The 25,565-nt window shown below is 37.4% G+C and overlaps 1 protein-coding gene across 1 annotated transcript; it reads left to right on the forward strand.

Moving 5' to 3' along the window:
• Nucleotides 1–5,066: 5,066 nt before the first annotated feature.
• LOC113291708 lies at nucleotides 5,067–6,209 on the forward strand. Its single transcript, XM_026541207.1, has 2 exons — nucleotides 5,067–5,487; nucleotides 5,735–6,209. The coding sequence occupies exons 1-2, from the start codon at nucleotides 5,450–5,452 to the stop codon at nucleotides 6,207–6,209; spliced, it is 513 nt and encodes a 170-aa protein (XP_026396992.1). The 5' UTR covers nucleotides 5,067–5,449.
• The last annotated feature ends 19,356 nt before the right edge of the window (nucleotides 6,210–25,565 follow it).

Genomic DNA, 25,565 nt, shown 5'->3' on the forward strand with positions numbered 1-25,565 from the left:
CTCACCTCTCATCATCGACAGAAGAAAAATAGAGAAGAAGAAGAAACAGAAAGAAAGAAAAAGAATGAGGAATAAGAAAGAAGAAGAAGGAGAAATTGAGTTTATCTTCTCTCGACACATTTTGGTGATAAGGCTAACGGCCCACGATAAGTGCACCCTCCCAAACGTTAAGGGAAGCATGGTCGGTTAATCTCAAAAAATGACTATTTTTTCCCTCTTACTAATCTAATAAAATCTTCTTCATCCGGTATCTAAATGACACGTTCGAGTACTCCATTCTGCGTAACTTTTCAAGATCTATCCAACGGTGATAGGTTTGTATCTAAATCGTTGTTAGATTAATTCCTATTAATTAATATTCATGTTAAACTAATCGAGTTATTATCAGCTAATAGGTCTCTTGACTAGTCTAATAGCGTTGACGAGATTGAGAGTCCTTACATTCTCCCCACCTTATATCATTTTCTTCCTCGAAAATCAAATCATTCTTCTGATCTTCAAAAACTCCCCACCTTATAGAAATAATACCATCTCTTGTATAAGCGCAAAACAACATGAAACAAACCATAAACCTATATGTCTCTCTACAACTAAAATTTGTAGCTCTACGTTCAACTACACCGATTTAAATTCTATCAAATAGGGAAGTCTAAGTTTCTTAACTAATTTCTATTTTATAAGATATTTGTCTATCACTTTAAGGAAGAATCCTACGAATCTTTCTAAGTGAAATTATATCCATCGGTTTCTTAAAGAGTTATACTAAACTTCTATGATCGGTCATCTCTGAATGCAGTTGCCCTGTCAAGGTTGGCCAAGCCCAACAATGCCTTCCTACGAACAGAGAAAACACAACCTTCACTATTCCCCAGTGCTGGATTAACTAATTATTAATTTATTAAAATATATAGTCTCTAGAATTTTATCGTAATTGGTGTAAGTATTATAATTTATTTCGTAGAATATATAAATAGTTCACATCATTTTAAGCAATTTAGTCATCTAAATTTATTTATTTATTTATTAAATAATCTCAATTCGAATTTTACGCCAATTTATAATATTTCATAATATTAACTTCACTGTAATACCATATATATATATATAAATTTTACCAAAATTATCCATTATAAATTTACTACCAGCCTAACTATTTGCATACTATTATTAATTGTATTATTATTCTCATTATTCTTAAGTTGATAGTCCAGTTGTACATTAAGTCTTAATCTTCTAAAGATAACTCTGCGTTCACGTAAAGATTGATATAATAGATTTTATTTATTCATATTGAATTCGTATGCTATATCTTGTTAGATATTGGCGTTGGTAATTTAATATGGTCTAAATTTGAGTCTGCATAAAATTATAATATATCCTAATACTCTTTAGATTTTGCTATTAGTGTAAAGTATCATATTAATATACGAATTTATTTTCTTTTAATTATAATATTACACTAAGTATTTGAATAGTATTACTATTTCATGTATATTTGTTTCATTTTAAAGAATTACTGGATCATTTGCTAGACTAAAAGTAATTTCAGTACAAGATTACTAACAAGTTGAGTCTTTTTATTTATATACTATATCCTCGCTTTCTTAAGTCTAACGCCTAATAAGTATTATATTAACTATCTAGTTTAAATGCAAAACATACATCTCTAATTTATTATTAGTTTAATTTACAAAACTTAATCATAGATACGCGTTATAAATTTCATAGCTATTTAATCATAATTATTGTTTTTATCGTTATATATCCTTATTAAAATTTTAATTAGATTAAGTTTAATATGATACTAATTGATAAATGCTAACATAATTTATTGAAATTATTATTAATTTTATTATCTGTACTTACTATTATCAACATTGATGATCGAACTAATATTCTAACTACGCTTTCAATTATTATTGAGTCCCAAAAATATTATTAACATTTATGTGATTATAAATTATTGACCCTACGTATAAGTCAAGGGGCTTAACAAGTTTACATGTGACTTCCAAGATTTATAAATAATACTAATCTCACTATTTTTAGTATTGAATTGTGTACATGTTCATACTATTTAGATCAATTATTCTCAAATCCATATCAGCTAAATTTATTGGTGTACCCTACAATTTTTACTTCATTACAACAAACAAACAAATCAATCAATCAAATAATTCTTTTAATTGTAGATAGTTTTTAGTGACTAAGATTTATCTCACAACCCAACCCAGTTCTAAACTAATCTAGTTCACTAACTGGCACTGGCTATTCCTATTGTCACCTAAATAAGATCTAATAGTGAGCTCCGATACCAACAATGTAGCTCCCCCTAAGCTAGCAGCTAACTAATCCAAGAGATTAACTAAATAAAGAGGCACTCGAATCTAATTCAAATACTTAAACATTCAATTAAGAAATCTGCTACAAAACTTGTCCCAAAACTAACCCCGCTCAGAATATATATATACATGAACTTCTCTCAAATGATACATATACAATAGTCAATTGGTTTAGAGATACAATAAACAACATAATAAACATAGCAGAAGTTAACTAATTAACGGAGTCAACACTTGTGGCTTTCGCTGCACAACTCTGATATGTCTCTGAAAACTGAATGTGGGAATAATTAACATTTAACTTTTAAGTAATCATAAGCAAGATTAAGAAAAAACAATAATGTTTTCCCAGACATTAAATAGTGACCAAGTCACTGAGACACACACACACGAATATGAGCAAGCTCTTTCTTCAAACAATGTATACTATGGTTGTGCAATTCCGAACTCGCAAATCCACACCTAATCGTAAATATGGATGTCGACAATTCCGAACTCGCAAACTGTCGACCGATATAAGCATAAAATATGAATTCATGTAGATATAAATGTGAAAGAGCATATCCTCACAGAAGTAAACAAACATGTATATGGACAAACTCCTTCTTCAAACAATATATACTATGGTTGTGCAATCCCGAACTCGCAAATCAACACCTAATCGTAAATATGGATGTCGACAATTCCGAACTCGTAACCTGTCGATCAATATATCATAAAAGCTCTAGGTATAAATGTGAAGGAGCGTATCCTATATACCACACGTGGAAATTATTATTTCCCATAAAAATTCATATTGACATACCTTACAAGTCCTTTCCATTTCATGGAAAGATTAACAGAATCAACAGAATTATCATAAAACAAGTTAAACAATGCATAGAACGCACAAACAGAAAAACATGAGTTTGTTAAACATAAACCGTTGTAAAGGAAAACAATAATAGTTACCAAAGAGTCAAATGTATTCCCACCTCTTTTGATGACAAGCCACGCCTACCTTGAGATCCACGATCCACTGGTTCATCCTTTGAATCAATCGTTGTTAATATAGGCTAACTGTTAATCACACAAGAAGTCTAAGAATCTAGCCAAAAGGCTCACACAAGAATCATACAAGTCTTTCTAATGATTCTAGGCCCATTTAAGGTTCTACATCTTTTATTTATCTATCTTTAGCATAGCTAAGGTTTACTTATTGAATTAGGTTGGTTCTATAGAAAACTAACTATAAGCCCAAGCCCAACAAACCATCTCCATAAACTAAGGCCTGGTCAAACTGATCAGTTAACGGTCTATAACGGTCAAACTAACGGTTACAGGGTTTCCACGTTAAGTCAAAGTCCATGGTCAATGGTCAGATAAGTCTAACAGGAGTCGGTCAACGATCCTACTCGGGTCAAGATATGGAAACTCAGAGAGTTAACTCAGTCAGATTGACAGAGTCAGAAGTACTAGGTCAAATCAGCTAAGAGCATAATCAGTCAGATAATCTGACTTGGATGAATAAAAGGTCTAAATATAGAAACATAAGTTTATTACATGTTCATTCCTACTTCAATTCTACCAAAATAAACACAAATATCAATTCATTCATTAAAAAGCAACTTCAAACTACAATTACAACTTCGCTTACCTGCAATTGCAGTAGCTGCAAGCTCTCATTGATATTACCCATTGTGATTTTATAACTACTATTGCCAACATAACACTTCAACTCCAAACCCCGGCTTACAATTGACAATTCCAAACACCTCCTATCTGCATTACAATTCATATATACTCATCTTCTCCCATTCAATGTATCCATCAAAATACCACCACCACTTCACTAGATTGTAGTATCACCACCTACAGGCCTGTAAAGCCACTACTACATACCGACGCGTATGCTACAATCAATCTCAGATTCTTGTACACTCCATTATCTACAGATCATCTCAACAAAACCATATGTTATACAATTTCACTATTTCAAACCAACAACTGCTAGACCAATTCCTTAACTGAATTAACATCAGCGCAACAAACTTCAATTCTACAATCTCAAACTCACCGACATTGCCCCTATCTCTAGCCACTCACATTCTCTGCAACTCCAACATCACCACCACCTAACTGTCACCCTAGACTGCATTTTGGAGTCAGAATCAAACTTCAATTACTACTCAACATTAACATCTACTCCATATTCCCTGTAGTTCAACATACCACAACAGCTACAACAACAACACATACATATTTGTTATCATTCACATCAATACCAATTCCATGTAATTCAGGACTTCTCTAATTTAAGCACTGAACAACACCCTAATTCATCAGATCACCAAAACCCATCTCAAAACTCTTGATTTCACAATCAAATTCACACAATTAAATAAAAATCCAAGTTTACCTCTTTCACAGATTTCTGAGTTTGAGTTGATACTAAAGTTAGCACCAGCACCAGTTAAGCTTCATTCTACTCTTATTTGCAACTCAATTTCATCTTTTGTGGATCGGAGATCGACCTTATACCGTGGAATACTCAAGGACTCATTTTATTTTCCCTCACCATTTGCACAATGACATTCAATAGACATAATCCTTGAACACAAAAGATTTTAACCTATCTTCCATCAAAAATTGACATAATAGGCTTAACTTTTGTATTTGTCAAAAGTCAAGTGTCCTGCTTTTAACCTATCTTCCATCAAAAATTAATAAAGTGTCCTGCTTCAAACCATATAATTAATAAACCGGCCAAGCTTTTAAATTCTTTTAGAAACTGGCCTTTCTGTTAGAGTTGACACCCGGGCCCACCAGATCGGTCAGCTGCGTTGAATAAGTCAAACTCGGTAGGAGAATTTACGACTGTGCCCTTGCCCATTTAAAGACGCGTGTGGTGTAATCTCGCACCACACTTTCTCTTTCCCCCTCGTTCTCTTCCTCCCTCGTTCTCTTCTCCTAGGGTTAGGTATTGAAGCTGTTTGAAAAGAAAAAGAGTCCTGATGTTATTGAAGTTGTTTTTGCTGAAGACATAGATGTTAGTGAAAGACCAGAGTGTATTTGGAAGAAAAGTTCTACATATTTAGGGATTCAAAGATAGTGGTGATACAGTGAAGATGAGGTACAAACCGGGATTGAAACAGTCTGAATCAAGGTAAGATTAACGAAACCCGTGACTTAATATATGATGAAAATCATTGTATTCATAGTTAATTGATTTAATTGATCGATTGATTTTTAGGGTTTCTGTTTTTTTTCCTTTGTAATTAGGGTTTATTTGAAACCAAATTTTTATTGTTTAATTGGGGTTTAATTTTCGTGATTGGGTGTAATATTGCTTAATTAGGTTTTCATTTGGTTTTCATAGGTTTATATCTGATTTTGTTTCATTTGTGTTGCAGTCAGTTCAAATTTAGGAATATCAGTGTATATGCGGAGCCAAAGAATGAGACTTTGGTATTTCCTGATTGCCATAGAGATGAAACAGAGTTGATGACACTTAAGTATATGGTGTATAAGGGTTTGTCTATGGATGTTAAAGAGAAGTTTAATTTATATTGGTTTAAGGAAGAATGTCTGCCACTGCCATTGTTAAACAATGATGATTTTGATAATTTTTGGGAGGATTCTTTTGTAAATGAGGATGGATGTATATGTTTGTGGATGGGGATGAAAGACACAGTGTTTGGGACTCCAAAGACTACACCAAAGAAGAAGACAGTTAGTAAGGGAACCACCCCTAGAAGATCCCCAAGGCTAAATAGTGTGGATAAATCAGTTGAAGGTGCATCAAGAAAGCTGAGTTTCATGGATGTGCCCATGTCCAAACATTCTCAGGCTAGTAGCAGTGGTTGCTGTCAGTCAAAAGCAGGTTGACTCGATACTGGTTTGGTTACGAACTCAGACGAGGGTTAAGTCGTCTTTTACCTAGCAGGTTAACTGCCACGTAGCCAGTTAACTACCTAAATCCGTTTTTTGAAAAAAACGGGATGGAAAATGTCAATATCGGCCAGTTTATATAAAGATTCAAAAAAACGGCCAGTTTCTTAAATATGGTTCAAAAAGGTGGTTACTTTATTAAAAAGCCCTTCATTGTTTTATCAATACATGAATATCAAATCATGAACGACTTTACTTTTGAAAAAGTATGGGAAAATCAAGTTCACGGACGTAAACACACATATCCCATAACAATATTGCAATATATAAAACCATAAAGATTAATACTGCAAAAATCATCTTCCAAACAATTTTAGGATTTAAACAAATAAACCTAAAAACAACATGAAGATGAAAATGTTGGACACAGCTATGAGTAATCACAATAATGGCTATTTCAATCTTTAGTTATTCTTCTAATTAAAAACAAGAAAAATACAAGATTTACTTGGCAATAAGACCTTTGAAGAATTCTTTATCGTTCCCGAACTCCTTGTCGTCAACAACCATTGGAACATAAGGTTCATTAAGGTAGGAGTTTATATCAATAAACCTTCTTGGCTGATGTTGTCGAAGCAGAGCCTTCTGAATCTCATGATTCTTGTACACAAAAGCCTTTATTTGTTGAATCTCCTTTCGCATCTCCTTTAACACTTCAAGAACATCAGAAAACTTCTGAGAATTTGAAGGAACATCTCTTGGCTTCCTCACATTCCTTCTTTTCCTCTTCAATGTTGGGGATAATGGAGATTTTTTCTTTTTCCTTCATGGTTGATGGCTTAACAATCATATTAGCATTTTTTCCATCAGAAGACATCATGCTTGGAGTATCCATAAACGTATGGGTTTGTGAGAGGAAATCACAATTTTCTCAACAAGTAGTCTTGAGATAAAAATAGGTTATAGACAAGGAAAAAGGAATGTAGGATTTCGAAACCTTTAAACAGGTTCGTACACGACCAACTCACGACCCTATGAAGAGTGGAATTGTCGATAATAACCCTCCTTTATTGATAGACGGGAATTCCTAAAACTTAAGAAAAAAAACTTTTCCTAAAGCCTGAGAGCTACAAAATCATTATCTCTTTTGATCAGGCACATGAGATAAGATTTCAAAAACAACACAATCAAGTTGTATTGTGGTGAATAACAATTTTTCCACCATTTCCCTCTTGTGAGAAATCTACAGTTCTCTGTCTATCAAAACGACTCGACCATACTTTCTTCTCTAATGGTCTTGGTTTATCCTTGGAAACTAACTTCTTAGACGAAGATAAAATCCTACATACCTCAGCGGTCTTCTGAGCAAGTTTAAGCTTCCTTGCTAAATGATTTGCTCTTCGTTGAAGTTTGTTGGCGTGCCTTCGTTGGTGTTTATATTTGTAACACATTGAAAGTTCATGACCCTTTAGAGAACAATAAGAACACGTCAAGCTAGGATAAAAGTCAGGCTTTTGAGATGTGCATGCAGCTAGGCACATAGTGGAACCTGAAACATTACAAACATAGTTTCCAAAGAAAGGGTCAACTTTATCTTCCAGATTAGTTGGATTATCTTCTGAAAGAATATCAAGATTGATGTATGTATTGCTACAATTATCAAAATCAATATTTTCACCAAGAAGTGCAACACTTGATTTCTCGTCTTCATTAGACTCATAGTTGTCAGACATTTCATCAAGAGTTGCAGCAAGACCTTTGTTCCCGGTGTATTTCTACGATTTGGACACTCGTTTGCAAAATGACCAAATCCCTTACACTTAAAGCATCGAGGCATATACTCATCATCAGTTTCATCAATATCCCTATTTTTAGGAGGAACACGATTATGAGGTTTGGCTGATGCCTTAGGCTTATCTCTGGAAAATCGTTTACTTCTCTTCAGCAGAAGATCCCTAAACTGTCTTGTGATCATCGTGACTGATTTGTCAAGATCTTCATCTGATGAATCTGTCTCAAAGTGATCATTTCCAGAGAAATACACTTTTTTACTTTTATCAAGTAACTTAGTGTCCTTTAGTGCTTTGAACGCAACATCCTTAGATTTGGATGAATGTTCGTGATCAAAGATCTTAAGCTTCCCAACCAGCGTATTTCTGGAGAGATTATCAAGGTTATTTCCCTCAACGATGGCATGCTTCTTAGAATCGTATCTAGATGGCAACGATCTGAGAATTTTCATCACAATGTCCTTTTCAGGAATAGTCTTACCCAATGCAAAAGATGCATTAACAATTTCAGACACTTTGTGATTAAACTCATCAAATGTTTCTTCATCTTCCATACGAAGGTTTTCCCAATCGGAATTAAGGTTTTGAAGCCTAGCTTCCTTTTCACTGGTATTTCCTTCGAAAACGGTTTCTAAGATATCCCAAGCTTCTTTAGACTTAGTGCAATTTGACACATGGTGCTGAATATTTGGGGTAATGGCATGTATGATAGCATTCAAACCGTCGTAATTTTTCTTTGTAGCAAGTATCTCGGCAGGGCTGTATTCACCAATATTCTTAGGAATGTTTACATTTCCAACTGCCACAATGAGAGGATCATAGCCATTAACAACATATACCCATGATTGAAAATCACGCGCTTGGAGAAAAGCTCGCATATCAATTTTTCACCATAAGTAATTAGAGCCATCGAAGACTGGTGGTACGCTAACAGAGATAACACCTCTGTCCATAGAGTCTGATCGCTACAAACACAAACTTGTAAGGTCTTAAACGTGTTTGCCTGCTCTGATACCAATTGGAAAAGCGGGGGTCTAAAAACTACACCCAATACTACGCTTAGCAATCTGTATGGACAAACTCCAATATACTTTCTAGAGAATTAACTAGACAGTCAAACTCAATCTAGATAAAAAGTATATCAAAGAGTTTATATCTCAATCTCTCGATTTGATATATACTCAAGCAGATATAAATCTGCGAGTCTTTATCAAATACTAGAGAGATAACTTGGATAGTAAAAAAGACCAATATCCAAGTGTCAATCAATTTAAATCAACAACCAAAATATCGGATATTCTGATTGATTGAGCAACGCACAATTTGTGATATTTCAATTATATAACAAAATATAATGCGGAAAAGAAATAACACAGACACCAGAATTTTGTTAACGAGGAAACCGCAAATGCAGAAAAATCCCGGGACCTAGTCCAGATTGAACACACACTGTATTAAGCCGCTACAGACACTAGCCTACTCCAAAGTAACTTCGTCCTGGACTGTAGTTGAACCCAACCAATCTCACACTGATCCAAGTTACAATTATGCTCCTATATCTCTGATCCCAACAGGATACTACGTACTTGATTCCCTTAGCTGATCTAACCCACAACTAAGAGTTGTTACAACCCAAAGTCGAATACTTTAATAAATAAATTCGTATCACACAGAAAAGTCTAAGGTAATAGATAAATCCGTCTCCCACGAATATACCTACGAGTTTTGTTTCGTCTTTTGATAAATCAAGGTGAACAGGAACCAATTTATAATCCAGACTTATATTCCCGAAGAACAGCCTAGTATAATCAATCACCTCACAATAGTCTTAATTGACGCAGCGAAAAAAGATATTGTGGAATCACAAACGATGAGATGAAGATGTTTGTGATTACTTTTTATCTTGCCTATCGGAGATAGAAATCTCAAGCCAATTATTACAATTGAACTCGTACGATAGAAAAAACAAGATCAGATCACACAATTACGATAAAGTAGTATCGGTCTAGCTTCACAATCCCAATGAAGTCCTTAAGTCGTTAACCTGGTTTAGAAGAAGAAACCAAAGGTCAAAGGAGAATCGACTCTATCTTAGCACAACTAGTATCACACAGAATATATGGGGATTAGGTTTCCCAGTTGCAAGAGTTCTCCCTTATATAGTCTTTCAGATCAGGGTTTAGAATTAATGTTAGCTTGGTAAGAAAGCATTCAATATTCACCGTTGGATGAAAACCTGATTAGATTCAAGCTAATATTTATCAATCGTTAGATCGAAAACCTGATTGGAATTGTCACCATTGGATGAAAACCTGAAATGCACGTTTCTAGGCTTGTGTAACCGTACCCAAACTTGTACATTAGTTGGTTCAACAATAGTTAACCAAATGGTTAGCCATATGATCACTTTCATATCAACCATATTCTTCTCCACCATAACTACTTCAAATGACTCAAATGAACTAGTTAGAGAGTATTTCAATTGCAAGGAAATCTCATGTACTACACAGACACAATTGAACCAAAAACGATTTGATTCACTTGAATCGGTTCATGAACTATATAGCCACGGTTTGCAATTGCATTCCTTAGTTAATATGAATAAGTTCACAAACATCGTTTTTAGATATAACCTACTCAAGTTCGCGGACTGTCGCGGACTTCAGTTTCCGGATGGAGTTCACAAACTCTAGCAGAAATTCTCGGGTTTGAGAACTTCGCCAGTTCGCGGACTGGGTTCGCGGACTTAGCTCACGCACTACTGCGGTTCACTTGATCAACAAAGTTCGCAAACTTCGGTTCAAGGAATAAGGACTTATACATATATGTTTTTCCACAACAATGCTTATATCCTCCAATGGTGATATAATCTAAACTCTCATTTCAATCATTGAAACATTCTCAGAGGACGTTATACAGTTGTCATTCACAAACCATTTTTCGTCAGAGCAATTTTCAAAGTAATTGAAACATAACATGACTTTCGTAACTAGGTAAATATGAACTTGGCTAAAGCGAAAGCTTACCAACACATATTTCGAGAAACAGATAGGCGAGATAAACTCGGCTCGAAATACCAAATGTGTATAATATAAGTCTATATAGAAAAACGACTTTTGTCTCAAGATAAGAGATAAATAGACTTTTGAGTGACAGATAACTTCAAGTCTCCACATACCTTTTAGTCGATGAAGATCCACCAGTTCCTTGAGTAGTCCTTCGTCTTGTATGATGATTGCTATGGAGTTCTTAAGCTCAAATACACTTTCTATCCTAGTCCGAGACCTTAACTATAGTAAACTAGAAATCAAGACTTATAGTTTTGATCACTAATATTGACAAACATGGTTGAGATAGCAACGCATGCGAGTTCGACCGAGCAATGCTCTAATAGTACACACTACAAATACATATGGTTTTCGGATCATTATATAAGGGGGACTGGTTTCCATGTGAGATGGAGTATTTACTAAGTGGGAGTGATACATATCACCATAGTATTGTTGTCGAAGTTGTGATACAATTGAAATTTGATGTTGTGTAATAATACTATGACATTGTTTTATAATGATTGAGAACTCTTGTTTTCTCATTATTATAGCTATGTATTTTCAATAACGATGATGCTAAACTTATAACCTTAGGAATCATTGAAGTACTTGGAAGTTACGAAGATTTCGAGTAATGTTGAAGAACCAAGGAGATCATGCATATGGAAGAGAAGCTACAAAATTTTATTTATTTATTTTGTATTCCATATGTATTGATAGTTTTGTCATTAAAATTGACAAAGGGGGAGATTGTTAGAGCACTGCTCGGTCGAACTTGCATGCGTTGCTATCTCAAGCATGTTTGTCAATGTTAGTTATCAAAACTATAAGTCTTGATTTCTGGTCTACTATTAGCTAAGTCTCGGACTAGGATAGAAAGTGTAGTTGATCTATAGACTTCATGGAGATCATCATACAAAGACGGAGAACTACTCAAAGAACTGGTGGAACTTCATCAACTAAAAGGTATATGGAGACTTGAACTTATCTATCACTCAAAAGTCTATCTACTCTATCTCCTATCTTGAGACAAAAGTCGTTTTGCTATATAGACTTTGATATACACATTTGCTATTTTGAGCCGAGTTTATCTCGCTTATCTATTTCTCGAAATATGTGTTGGTAAGCTTTCATTTTGGCCAAGTTCATCTTTACAAGCGACGAAAGTCATATTAGTTTCAATTACTTGAAAATAGGTTTGACGAAAAACGGCTTGTGAACAACAACTATATAACGTCCTCTAAGAATGTTTCAATGGTTGAAATGAGAGTTTAGAATATAACCTTGAAAGGATATAAATATTGTGTGATAACTCATACATGTGTAAGTCCTTAGTCCTTGAACCAAAGTATGCGTACTTTACTGCTCAGGAAAACCGGAACTGAAGAAGGCATACCAGTCCGCGCACTGTCGGAAGTTCACATCCCGTGAATTTCTGCTGGAGTTTGTGAACTGAAAACAAACTTATTCCGGTTACTTAAGTCCGCGTACCAGTATGCATATTTAAGTGGATTAGTTTCTTAAAACGATTATTCGTGAACTCAAACTTATATAAATTAAGGAATGCATAATTGCAAACCGTGGATATAAAGTTCATGAATTGATTCGAGTGAATCGAATTATTTTTGCTTCGATTATGTCTTATATAATCTATGAGATCTAAGCAATTGAAAAACTCTCTAACTAGTTCATTTGAGTCATTTGAACTAGTTATGGTGAAGAATAATATGGTTGATATGAAAGTGCTCATATGGCTAACCATTTGGTTAACTATTGTTGTACCAACAAATGTACATGTTTGGGTATGGTTACACAAAACTAGAAACGTGCATTTCATTTGTGTGTAACAAGCTAGGTTTTCGATCTAACGGTTGAAAGATATTAGCTTGAATCTAATCAGGTTTTCATCTAACGATGAATATTGAATGATTTGTTACACAGCTAACATTGATTGCAAACCCTGATTTGAAAGACTATATAAGGGAGAACTCTAGCAACTGGGAAACCTAATCTCCACACCTTAATTGCGAAACTAGTTGTGTAAGCTAGAGTGGATTCTCCTTGAACCTTTGGTTTCTTCTTCTAAACCATGTTAACGACTTAAAGACTTCATTGGGATTGTGAAGCCAGACCGATACTACTTTCTCGTAGTTGTGTGATCTGATCTTGATGTTCCTATCGTACGAGTACAATCGCAAAGTTTGGCTTGAGATAGATATCTCCGATAGGCAAGATATAAAAGTAGTCACAAACATCTTCGTCTCATCGTTTGTGATTCCACAATATCTTCTTTCGCCGCGTCGATTAAGATTATCGTGAGGTGATTGATAATATTAGGTTGTTCTTCAGGAATATAAGTCCGGGTTATCAATTGGTTCATGTTCACCTTGATTTATTAAAAAACAGAACAAAACTCGTAGGTATATCTGTGGAGACGGATTTATCTATTATCATAGACTTTTCTTTGTGATACAGATTTGTTTATTAAATTCTTCGACTTTGGGTCGTAGCAACTTTTAGTTGCGGGTGAGATCAACTAAGGGAATCAAGTGTGTAGTATCCTGCTGGGATCAGAGACGTAAGGAGCGCAACTGTAACATGGATCATAGATTGATTGGGTTCAACTACAGTCCATACCGAAGTTAGTTTGTAGTAGGCTAGTGTCTGTAGCGTCTTAATATAGTGCGTGTTCAATCTGGACTAGGTCCTGGGATTTTTCTGCATTTGCGGTTTCCTCGTTAACAAAATTCTGGTGTCTGTGTTATTTATATTTCCGCATTATATTGTTTCTTTATAATTTAAATATCACAGGTTGTGCCATAGAATCAATCAATTGTAAATCAGACCTTTGGTTGTTGATTGAAATTGATTGATACTTGAACATTGGTCTTTGGTACCGTTCAATTTATCTCTCTAGTATTTGATAAAGACTCGCATAATTCTATTTGCTTGAGTATATATCAAATCGAGAGATTGAGATATTAACTCTTTGATATACGTTTTAAAGATTGAGTCTTATTGATTCTCTTAAAAGTATATTAGAGTTTGTCCATACAGATTTCTAAGCGAAATATTGGGTGTGGTTGTTATACCCCCGCTTTTTCAACATCCTAGTATTATCAATCACCTCACAATAAACTTAATGGACTAGCGAAACAAGTTATTGTGGAATCACAAACGATGAGATGAAGGTGTTTGTGACTACTTTTCTATCTTGCCTATCGGAGATATAAATCTCAAGCCAATTTTACAATTGCACTCAATCACGATAGAAACAGTAAGATCAGATCAAGCAACTACAAAGAGAATAGTTGGGTCTGTCTTCACAATCCCATTGAAGTCTTCAAGTCGTTAACCTACATGGTCTCGAGAAGAAACCTAAGGTTAAAAGAGAATCGACTTTAGTTATGCAACTAGTAACACACATGAGGTGTGGGGATTAGGTTTCCCAGTTGCTAGAGTTCTCCTTTATATAGTTTTCAAATCAGGGTTTGCAATCTAAGTTACCTTGGTAACAATGCATTCAATATTCACTGTTAGATGAAAAACCTGATTCTACCAAGCTAATATCTTTCAACCGTTAGATCGAATTTAGCTTGTTACAATCAAATGAAATGCACCCTCATTTAGGTTTATATAACCGTACCCAAACGTGTATAGCATGTTGGTTCACAAATAGTTAACTGAGGTTAGCCATATGATTACTCTTATATCAACCTTATTCATCTTAACTATAATTAGTTCAAATGACTCAAATGAAACTAGTTAAAGGGTTGTTCAATTACTATATTCTCATGGATTTATTCAAGAACACAATTGAAGCAAAATCGGTTTGATTCACTCGAATCAATACATGAATTATATACACGGTTTGCAAAGATTACATTCCTTATTAATAAATGTTTAAGTTCATGTCCACTACCTATTTTAGAAACTAACCACTTAAGTATGTGTACGGGTATGCGTACTTTAGTAACCAGATTTGATTTTGGTTTGGTTTTCAAACTCAGCATAAATTCACGGACGTGAACTTTCCGCCAGTACGCGTACGGGTACGCGTACTTAGGTAACTGAATGAGTTGGTTTTGAAATTCCAACATCAACAGAAATTCACGGACGTGAACTTCCGCTAGTATGCGTACAGGTACGCATACTTATCCAGTCTCCTTCAACCATTTTGTATACACACAAGTATGCATACTTTAGGTTCCCAATTTTGGACTTATACACAAATGTGCGAACACATTCTATGCTTATATCCAAAGAAGGTTACACGATTCTAAACTCTTTATTTCAGTCATTGAAACATTCTTCTATAATGACAATAGCCGTTTTCACACACTATTAGCATCAAAGCAATTTTCATGATTGAAATAATCATTATCGAAACATTCCAAGTCTTACACCAAATGATTGTATCACACAAACCGTGTAATATGTTACTCGGAAATTTTCTCATGATATAAGATGAACTTGGTCGAAGCGAAATCTTACCAACATATATTTCGAGAAATACGTAAGCGAGATATACTCAGCTCGAAATCTCAAATGTGTATATAGAAAATTATATCGTAATACGACTTATGTCTCAATATAGGAGATAGAGTAGAAATAGACTTTCCAAGTGATAGATGAGTTTAAGTGTACATATACCTTTTGTTGATGAAGTTCCACAAGCTCTCCTTAGTAGTTCTTCGTCTTCAAGTGATAAACGCCGTGAAGTCTAAGCTCAACTACACAAACTATGTCCTAGTCCGAGACATCTATAAGTAGGATATAAATCAAGACTTATAGTTTTGATCACTAACATTGACAAACATGCTTGAGATAGCAACGCATGCGAATTCGACCGAGAAGTTCTCTAACAATCTTCTCCTTTGTCAATTTAGTGACAAAACTATCAATACATATGGACTACAAAATAAATAAAAATTGTAGCTTCTCATCCAAATGTTTGATCTCCTTGGCATCTTCAACATGACTCGAAATCTTCGTCACTTCCAAGTACTCCAATGATTCCATAGGTTGTAAGTTTAGCACCATCAGTAATTGAAGATCCATAGCGATAACAATGAGAAAACAAATGTTCTTAATCATTGTTATACGGTGTCATAGTATTATTACACAGCATTAAAGTTCAATTGTATCACAACTTTGACAATAACACTATGGTTATATGTATCACTCACCCTTATTCAATACTTCATCTCAACATGAAAACCACTCCCCCTTACATAATGATCCGTAAACCATATGTATTTGTAGTATCATACTAAACATTAATTCTCCCCCTTTTTGTCAATATAAATTGGCAAAGGTATGAAAATTAGTGGGTTCCTCATGAAATTTTCACAGAGATACTTCATGACCAAAAGAGAATACCATATACCATATCAATTTATTTAGATGCCATCATAAATCCGAAGCTAAATGCATTCATCAAGGAGTTTATAAAGATACAAGATAACCCCTATAATATTCCACAGCCGCACTCCCCACAAAGATTTGGCAATTAAGCACAAGTTCAGAAAGAACTCTCCCCCATAAAATGTCATTCCCGAAAGAATAATAAATGTGAGCTTACTTTCACAAGAAAAGAAGGATTTCTTTGGACATAACCAAATCACATGAAAACATGAATTTGAATCCAAAATATTCAATTGAATTAACCACAAAAGAATCCATGATTAATCCAATCTAAATGCACAACTAAATTAACCACAAGAAAACCCATAATTAATTCAATCGGAATTACACAACTAAATTAACCACAAGAAAGCAATCAATTCAATTGGTCATGCTCGTCATAAGAGAACTTACGAAGCAACAACTAAACTGACCACAAGAGAATGATCAATTCAATTGGTCATGCTCAAACATAAGAAAACTTATGGAGCAACACAGTATATGCATAAAAAATGTGGATCAGGGATTGACCAATACTGCAGAATAGACAAAGATTCATTCTATTTTTCATCACTATTTGCACAATGACATGTAATAGAATTTCTTTGTAAACAAAAGCTTTAGGTATTTATAGACCAAGGATGTTTGGACACCAAGGAATTTCCAAAACCAAATACTCTCAAGATATGCAATAAATGCCCAAAATCGGTTTTCATAATTCCTGGAAATGCTTTGTCCAATATTTCCGAAATTTCTCAATAGAAAATATCCAATAAGTAAATGCACATTATTAATTTTTATTTTCTAAAGATATCCATTTAATTGCTGGTAATTAAAGCATATAAAACTTACGACCTTAATTAAAATATTCTTAATTTATTCGGACCGGGATCTCCTTGAGTTATTAAGGAATATCTTTGCACAATAAAAGATAAGAGTTATTGTTCGTGTTCAAAGTACGTTGGCATCTTTTCTTTATAAATACTCTTTCACATTTACAATCTTGGAATCGATTATACCACACTTCCAAAACAAGTTTAGAATTGGTTCATCTGTATTCCAAGACAACTATGTGATTCATCAAATATCAAATCACAATCATGTGTTCAATCGGTTCTACCAATCACAAGGATCAGTTCTACCTTAATATGGATTACTTGTGATCGTACACACAAGTTACCAGGACCGGTTATGTCAGTACCAGGATCGGTTACGTCAATTACCAGGACCGGTTACCATATAATCATGGTATTGCTTGTGATCGGTTACACAAGTCACTAGGATCGGTTACACCAATTACTAGGACCGGTTACACCAATTACAAGGATCGATTGCACAATTATTTTGTGATCGGTCACACCAATTACAAATATCGATCATATCATCTCAGGTGATTACTTAGGTTCGGTTACACTAATTAATAAATGAAGTCTCTCTTATCACGGGAGAGCCTGATACACCCAAATCCCAATCATGCGTGAAGGACATGCCTAGCGGAGACAGAGCTAAGTAACTATCCTTAAACTAAATTTTTTATACCTGTTAGTTAGTCCCTATGTGTAATTATCCTGAACTTATTTTCTCGTGGAAGATGTGCTTCCATTGTATTCGCTGGTAAGGTGGTTGACGAATTGATGAAGGCGGCAATCTTTTGGATTCTTCATTTGTTGATCAATGGGCGGGAGTCTCTCTTGATAGATATGTATCGTATCCAAACTTTTGGCAGCCCATGTACCCCTCTCAGAGGAAATTGTAAATCTAGAAACAACGAATCTGACTTTGTTGGCTAGTTGTTGATGCACAGCTTCGTGCAGGCCTTGGGTAGGCGTCACTAAGTTCTAAGTAGGTGATGTGGTATACCTCATGCGGTTGGTCTATGTGGCTCGCTGAGGTGTTGAAGCGGCTTATGGGGTGATCGTTGAAGCGGATACTGGAGAGCGTTGAGAGCGTTGAAGCGGATTCTTCTGGAGAGCGTCGAAGCGGCTTCTTATGGTGAACGTTGGAGCGGATTCTTCTGGAGAGCGTCGAAGTGGATTCTACAGGAGAGAGCGTTGAAGCAGCTTCTGTTGGAGAGAGCGTTGAAGCGGATTTTGCTGGAGGGAGTGTTGAAGTGGCTTCTTCAGGAGAGAGCGTTGAAGTGGATTCTTCAGGAGAGAGCGTTGAAGCGGCTTTTTCTTCAGTTTGATTTACCCTTGCGAATTACATGCTTCTTGATTGACCATCTCTCTTGTGTTGAAGAAGTCCTTGAATGACGGCGAAGGAATTTCATGTTGACCCTCAGTCCCCAAGCGTGATTTATATGGTTTTATCTTGTACGGTCGGTGGGTTTACCATAATAAAGATATCTTCATCTCACCTCCGTGAATCTATTACTTCTCCATGGAAAATAAAATATGTAGAAGTTCGGATTGCCTCCGTCCGTAGCAGTTGTTGCTATGGTGAAGCTCGGACTGGTATCAACAAACAAGCAACAACGGTTCTTGGCAGAGGCTATGATCATAAAAGACTGGCAGGGAGAGGCGTGATAACTACTGACACGAACTTGGCAGTCTTCATATAGTGGTAGAGCTTGTCTCGTTATTAAAGGGAGAAGCTAATGATGGATCTGATAGCTTCCTTTATGTTGCCTCATGGAACGGAAAAGAGAGAGACAGTCCCTGCCCACGAGTATCCATTGAGCCTTCGACTTGATAGATGTTGTCACGCTGGGTTCATGAGGTTGTCTTTACGTCTGCGTTGCGTTTCACAAACGTCCAGGAATATCGCTGGTCTTTGACAATACATCTACTCTCTTGAGTATATCCTCGTCTTTGGACATCTCGGAATCATAATGATAGCGTGCTTGCATCTCTCTAAATTCAGCATCTTTGAGATGGGAAGTTGTAAGCAGTCCCCAGTCACACTCCTTTACCATTATCATCTTTGGATCGTGTATTTGAGGAGTAAGGAGGTTCCTTCATGCGAATGACTTAACTAATAGGTTCTGTAAATATGATGAAGCTCTTGACATGGAGAGTCTGTATGTACCTCTTAAGTCCCAAGTGCAATCACCTTTGGTGACGCAACTAATTCTTCTACGGGAGACGAAATTCTGAAAGCGTCTCTCATCGATGTTATTGTCGTCGAGCCAGACATGGAATACCTTGGACGTTGTTTCATCATTGTGGCAGTCGTGCATGTGGTACTGGAGTCGGAGTTGGCGGTTTGGACGCGCAGGATATTGTATCTCGGTGATTTTCCTCTTGCAGCTTCAGTGAAACTGCTTACAGAAGGCTGAAGGTTATATTTCTTGTTGGTGAGATGTATGCTTCCACGAATATCATGAGGATCTTCACTGTTCTTTCTAGCAGGGCATGTGCTGTTGTCGCTGATCGTTTAGCAGCTTCACAAAGTTCAGGAGATGCTTAAAAGCGCAGATTCTCCAGCATAGCACGATAAACAGGTACCACCCTATTAATGCATAATTCCACCAATCGTTGTTCAGTCATATTTGGATCGTGACAATCCAATGCCTGAATTCTGAACCTCTTGACATAGTTATTTGGATGTTCGTTGTTTCACTGAAACATTCTTCCTGAGTCTGATGGAGTGATCTTCCCAGATACAAAGAAATATTTCTTCTTCAGGGTTACCCGTTTCCCTAGGCAAAGAAAATATGGGATACGTAAGTCCTTTTGGTGCAACAATTTCTCAGATCTCCCCTGCGTGAGGTTATCTCGGTTGTGGATTCTTTCTCGATGAAGTGGGCATCGTTATCTGGTTGAGGATGCTCTCTTGAGGTGTCGGCTCCAGTAGATCGGAAGACATCCCGGGCTCGCTCTCGTTCGGGTTGACATAATAGGCGAACCCTTTATGATGATTTGGAGATGTGTCAAGCCTCCGTTGTTATTGTAGATGTACGAATTCTCGGAATTACGCCATGTTCTGGATCTACACGTTTTGTTGATGAAGTGATAGCGGATATCCTGACCTTAAATTGGTAGCAGTGGTGGAATATGGATAGACCTTTTCTTTTGTGACCTCTGCAGGTGTCTCCCTGGGACTCCACTGGTGTTGAATTTGTTGGTCGACTATCTCCATACTGGAACAACAGCTACGTGAACCTTCACTTCGTATTTATGGGTGTGGACCCTTTGAGGCATTTCTGGCTTGCTCTTTACAAAACTTGTGGTATTGTAGAAGAGGCGGTTGCTCCATTTGGATCTCGAGACAAGCCACTGCGTTCTTCTAAGTAGTAGTCGCATCATGTGTCTCCACGCTGCTTTCTGGTCCTTTCATCTGGGAGGTTTACTGGTGCTCAGCTATCCGAGGCGTTGCTTGAAATATCATTTTTGTGAGGCTTCTTGGCGAATGGAACACTGGAATTGAAATTGGTTGTTGAACCTAAATTGAATTTAATGACTGAATTGGATCCAAGATCTACCTTTTCGAAATTGAGAAAACTGGAATGAAATATTGAGAAACTGTTTTTTTGAACCGAGAGATTAATCTCCCACTGTGGTCGCCAATTTTTTATGGGTGAAAACTGTTTCTACTATTTTTGGTAATTTGGGGTGTGTTGATGAGAAACGAGTTCAATCCCTAAACAAATGCACTGCACGGGAATGCTTTTAGGTTCGAGAGATCAATCTGTAAGACTCTGGCCTAAACCGAAAAATGGTCGTTCCAGATTCAATTCGGTCACAAAGTGAATGAGATGGGTTGATCTTAGGGAGGGAAGCGAAGAAGGTGTTGAGATTATGGAGGTGTTGGATGTTTATGACTTGTATCAGAATGTTGAACTGGCTTGCACAATGTAAGCTATCAGTTCTGAGTGTTTTCTGGATACTGTGACAACACTTGGTTTCTCTGTGTTTTCTTTTTTCAAATAAGTTGAAGAACCTATTTATACAAGTCATTTGAGCGCAATCTCCATCTCGTAGGAAGTGGAGAAAGTTGAGTGATGAAGTAGTGGGGTCGTGTGGGTGGTTGTCACACAATCACGCCTTTTCCCACTTCCCTCATCATCGTTAACCGTCCACGCCTCCTGACACGTTCTCGTAATGGGCATGTTGCACGACGCATGCTATAAACCTCCGGACCAATACCCCAGTAAGTATCCCCCAGTTTGTGACATGTTTGATGTCTCGAATGAGTGGGTCGAGTCGTGGGACCCGCCGCAAGAAATAACATACGGTGCTATCAGGTTAAATAACTAAGTTATTTATGGAATTGATATTCATGAAATATTGTGTATGCTCGATGTATGTAATGTCATCGCTTTTAAGCAAGAAGCTCAAAACAATCGATATGTATGAAGCATCGTTGTTTTAAAGATTGATTGAACAAGTCGTGGATTAAGCGTCTTAAAATGGCAGCATGTCCAACCATATTTGAGTGATTGTTTGGAGGCCGCATGGGCGGGACACCATCTGGTCGATCACTCCCTGTGGCAGAGTGGCGGACAGTAATCATTGAAGCGCTTTATTGATCGCCTAACTTATTATCCAAGTTGTTCTACCAAGCTGGCAAAGTTGGACGGACAAGATTATTTATGGCACATATTTGCTGCCATTAATGGGTTTTAGGGTTTTCCAGAGGTGCGCAACATCCCCTCTTTGGCTTGATCGAATCCAAGCATGGGCGATAATTTTGGAGGGACCGACCAGGCATGCGTGGAGACGTCCCGGCGGCGTGCATGTCTATACCTCTCTGTCCCACAAAGATTCGATCTAGGCCACTCAATTTGAACGTCAAAGATTAGTGGTCGTGATCGATTTGCGAAGAAGTACATTGCCGCAAAGGTTTAAAATCCATGTGGCATGCCACCTTTGGGCTGCGTTTCGAGGCGACGGGCTCTAGTCTGCATAGGTCGGCCGATCACACGCAAAGGTGGTCCCACAGTGATCACGTTGACACCCATGGGACCTCTTGAGCCTATATCTACACCCTCCATTTAGGCTGGTGAAGATGGATGGTCATGATCGAACTACGACAGATGTGCATTTCCGCAAACCCTAATTATGTTTTTTGAATCATTCACGCACATGTGACTTTGGCCAAGCGGTTTGGAACACGGTGATCCTCCTCTTGGGAGATCGATCACGTGGGTCCCATGTTGGGATGACGGTGAATGCACGTGCACCTTCCTGATGGTCCTAAATGCGATCTAAGCCATCCAAACAGGCTATCTAAGTTGGATGGTTGTGATCGACTTAAGACACTAGTGGACTTCCGCGACCCTTAGAAGCATCATGCCTGCCATGATTCGAGCAAACGTTTCATTGCTCCATGGCCTTGCCGTGAGAAACCGATTGGGTGAAGGAAAAGTGGGCCCGCCAGCGTGTGCGTTAGTGCTTCCTTGATCATTGATGGGATGATTTAATCCGTCCAACCAGGCTGGCGAAGTTGGATGATTTTAAGACTGCATTGAATAGTATGCTCGTTCGAGCTTCTCTCAAAATAACGGGGCCACCCCTCTTTAGGTTGGCGTTTGACGGCGCTAGAGAAGTATGTGTAGTGTTCGACCAGTTGGGGCATTAGTGGGCCCTCCGTTGGCCATCACGGTGATCACCTATTCCTGCCAGTTTTTGGCTAGGCTAGTTAAATCCTGCGATCAAGTTGTGTTGTCGTGATTGTTTCTGAGACTGGTGTTAACAGTCTAGACTTTCTTTAAGAATGTGTGTTCAGTCACGCTAACTTTAATTGAACGTATTGATCTCTTTGTCAGAGAGATGTAACTTGTATGAGTATTTTTGTGCAGATCCTAATACTAGCACTTCGGGAGATTCACGTTACTCTGCTGATAGTGAGCACTGATCGTCATGTCATGTCATGTCAGTATTGAGAGTTCGGCTGGGAACATAACACGGAAAAATATCAGGCGAGTCATGCATTAATTAATAATGCTAATAAAATTCACAGAATATTTGGGATTGCGTTGCACGCACCATTCTGGTGATTTCATGTTTTTTATTGAATTGCTTCAAATAAAGTGAAGAGGTTTTCTGCACTCATCACTTCTTAAACGGATTTTCCCTTTGTAGGGTGACAACTCATTAATACAGATTTACAATTTTATCCCTGAACTAAAAACCACCATCAACATATACCTATGAAAGCGGCAGTAGCGTGGATTCTCCATTTCCTTCTCTGTCGGCTCTCTTCTGACTGGAGGTAGTTTGATCGCACCATATTGAATCCAGACTTCCAATAGCTCGATCACCTTTTCAATGGGAAAAGGAAAGCATGGCTCTTCCTGGTCGTTTTGACGCTGATCCGGTGCTTGTGTATTTCTAGCTTGGTTGTCCTTCCTTGGTGCTTTTGTAGGGTGAGATGCTGGAGGGACGTTCTTTTGTTGTACCTCAGATTTCCTTTTGCTCCATTCAGCAACATTCATGGAAGGTTGAAGATTGTACTGTGCTTATTGATTAGGCGCATGTTGCTGCTTCGAGTGTCTCGCGGCTCCTCGGCTATGACAGTTTTCGTTATTTCCAGCAAGGCTGGAGCAGTTTTATGTTGATCGCTTGGCTGTTTCATGGAGCTCTGAGAAAATCTGGAACCGGAGATTTTCCAGCAAAGCTCTGTAGACTGGGATCATCCCGTTGATGCGTAAGTTCACCAATTTTTATTCAGTAACATTAGGGTCATGACAATCCAAAGCTTGGATTCTGAATCTCTTTACATATTCATTCGGATGTTCAGTATTCTTGTGAGCCATCCTTCCTAAGTCATAAAGACTAATCTTCTCAGAGACAAAGAAGTATTTCATGTAGATGGCATTAACCATTTTTCCCCAGTTAGCGATGGTCCCAGGTGCAATGTTGTTGTACCAGGTGTATGCTCGACCTTTCAGAGATTTCGATAATTCCTTCAGACGGACGACATGGTTGTGTTCGTGCTCTCCTAGTTCCTCCAGGAATCGAGAGACGTGTTCTCGAGCATTCCCTGTTCCGTTGTACAGTGTGAACATTGGAGAAGTGTAGACTTTTGGGAGAGGGATTGTCTGCGTAGCGGAAGGGTATGAAGGTTGATGACGGTGGACAAATGGTGCATTGCCTTTCCCTCGATCCTCCATAAAACGTTCCAGATCTTCACGAGTGATGAAACCGGCGGGCTCTTTTGTTGGTGGGTTTTCCGCAGCTTTGTGGACTTCATCATCATCAACTACGTGGACTGGAACAACTTCAGGATCAACAGTTTCTTTGGCTTTCCACTTCTCCTGAGACTTATCTGTCATCTTTTTAGTGAGAGTTTTGAGATAAATGCACATCTCTTTCTGCGTTGTAGCCATGTCAATCTGATTTTTGGAAAGAGTTTCTTGCACCTTCATGAGATCACCTATGGTAGGTAGATTTTCTTTGATTTATTCGGGAGACCTGCAGAAGAGAAGATTGTTGGTGGTGCCAGTACCATCGCTTGTATGAGTAATCACTGGAGCATAGGTATTCTGAGAAGTAGTATTGGCAGGCGGCGTTGGAGGAGTGGCATTAGCGGTACCACTAGAACTTGCAACGTTAGGGTTGGGTGTTGAACCCGAGTTGGTAACTAAACCAGACCTAAGACCATCCATCTTTGTGAAAACGTGAGATTGCAACCTAGAGATTATCTCCAACTATTTTCGCCAATATGTTGATGGGGAAAAACGATTTGCTGGTTTTTTAGGAAAGTGAAGAGACAATCGTTCGGACGAGATTCCTCAACCGAGCAAACTGCTTAACCTCACACAGATGCACTGCACGGGAGTGCTTTGAGTTTGAGAGATCACTCTGTAGGACTCCGGCCTAAACCAAGTCAATCGACGTTCCAGAGTCAATTCGGTCACAAAGAGAGAGATGGGTTGATCTGTAGGAGGGAAGCTGAGAATTGTGTGGGATCAATGATGATCAAGGATTTTGGATGTGTTGTGGGTTTATGAAAATGATGAATAAGTTTGAATGATTGAGAGAGTGTTGTACACACGATTGATTCTTGGTTAGACGATGGATTGTATGTTCAGTATCTCGTGGATTTTCTGTGTCTTTTTCGTATGTTTGTACTGCCTTTCAATCATGGACTCAGAGACTTATTTATATTGATGGAAATTGAAACACATTGATCTCCAATAAGTGTGACAGTTGCTCGAGTGA

Source organism: Papaver somniferum, chromosome 6 (assembly GCF_003573695.1).
Source record: "Papaver somniferum cultivar HN1 chromosome 6, ASM357369v1, whole genome shotgun sequence".
NCBI classification, from domain to species: Eukaryota; Viridiplantae; Streptophyta; class Magnoliopsida; order Ranunculales; family Papaveraceae; genus Papaver; species Papaver somniferum.

Coding starts and splice junctions, on each gene's coding strand:
- LOC113291708 (XM_026541207.1), top strand. CDS start 5,450: ATGAGGTACAAACCGGGATTGAAACAGTCTGAATCAAG. Junction 5,488..5,734: donor TTGAAACAGTCTGAATCAAG/GTAAGATTAACG, acceptor TTTGTGTTGCAG/TCAGTTCAAATTTAGGAATA.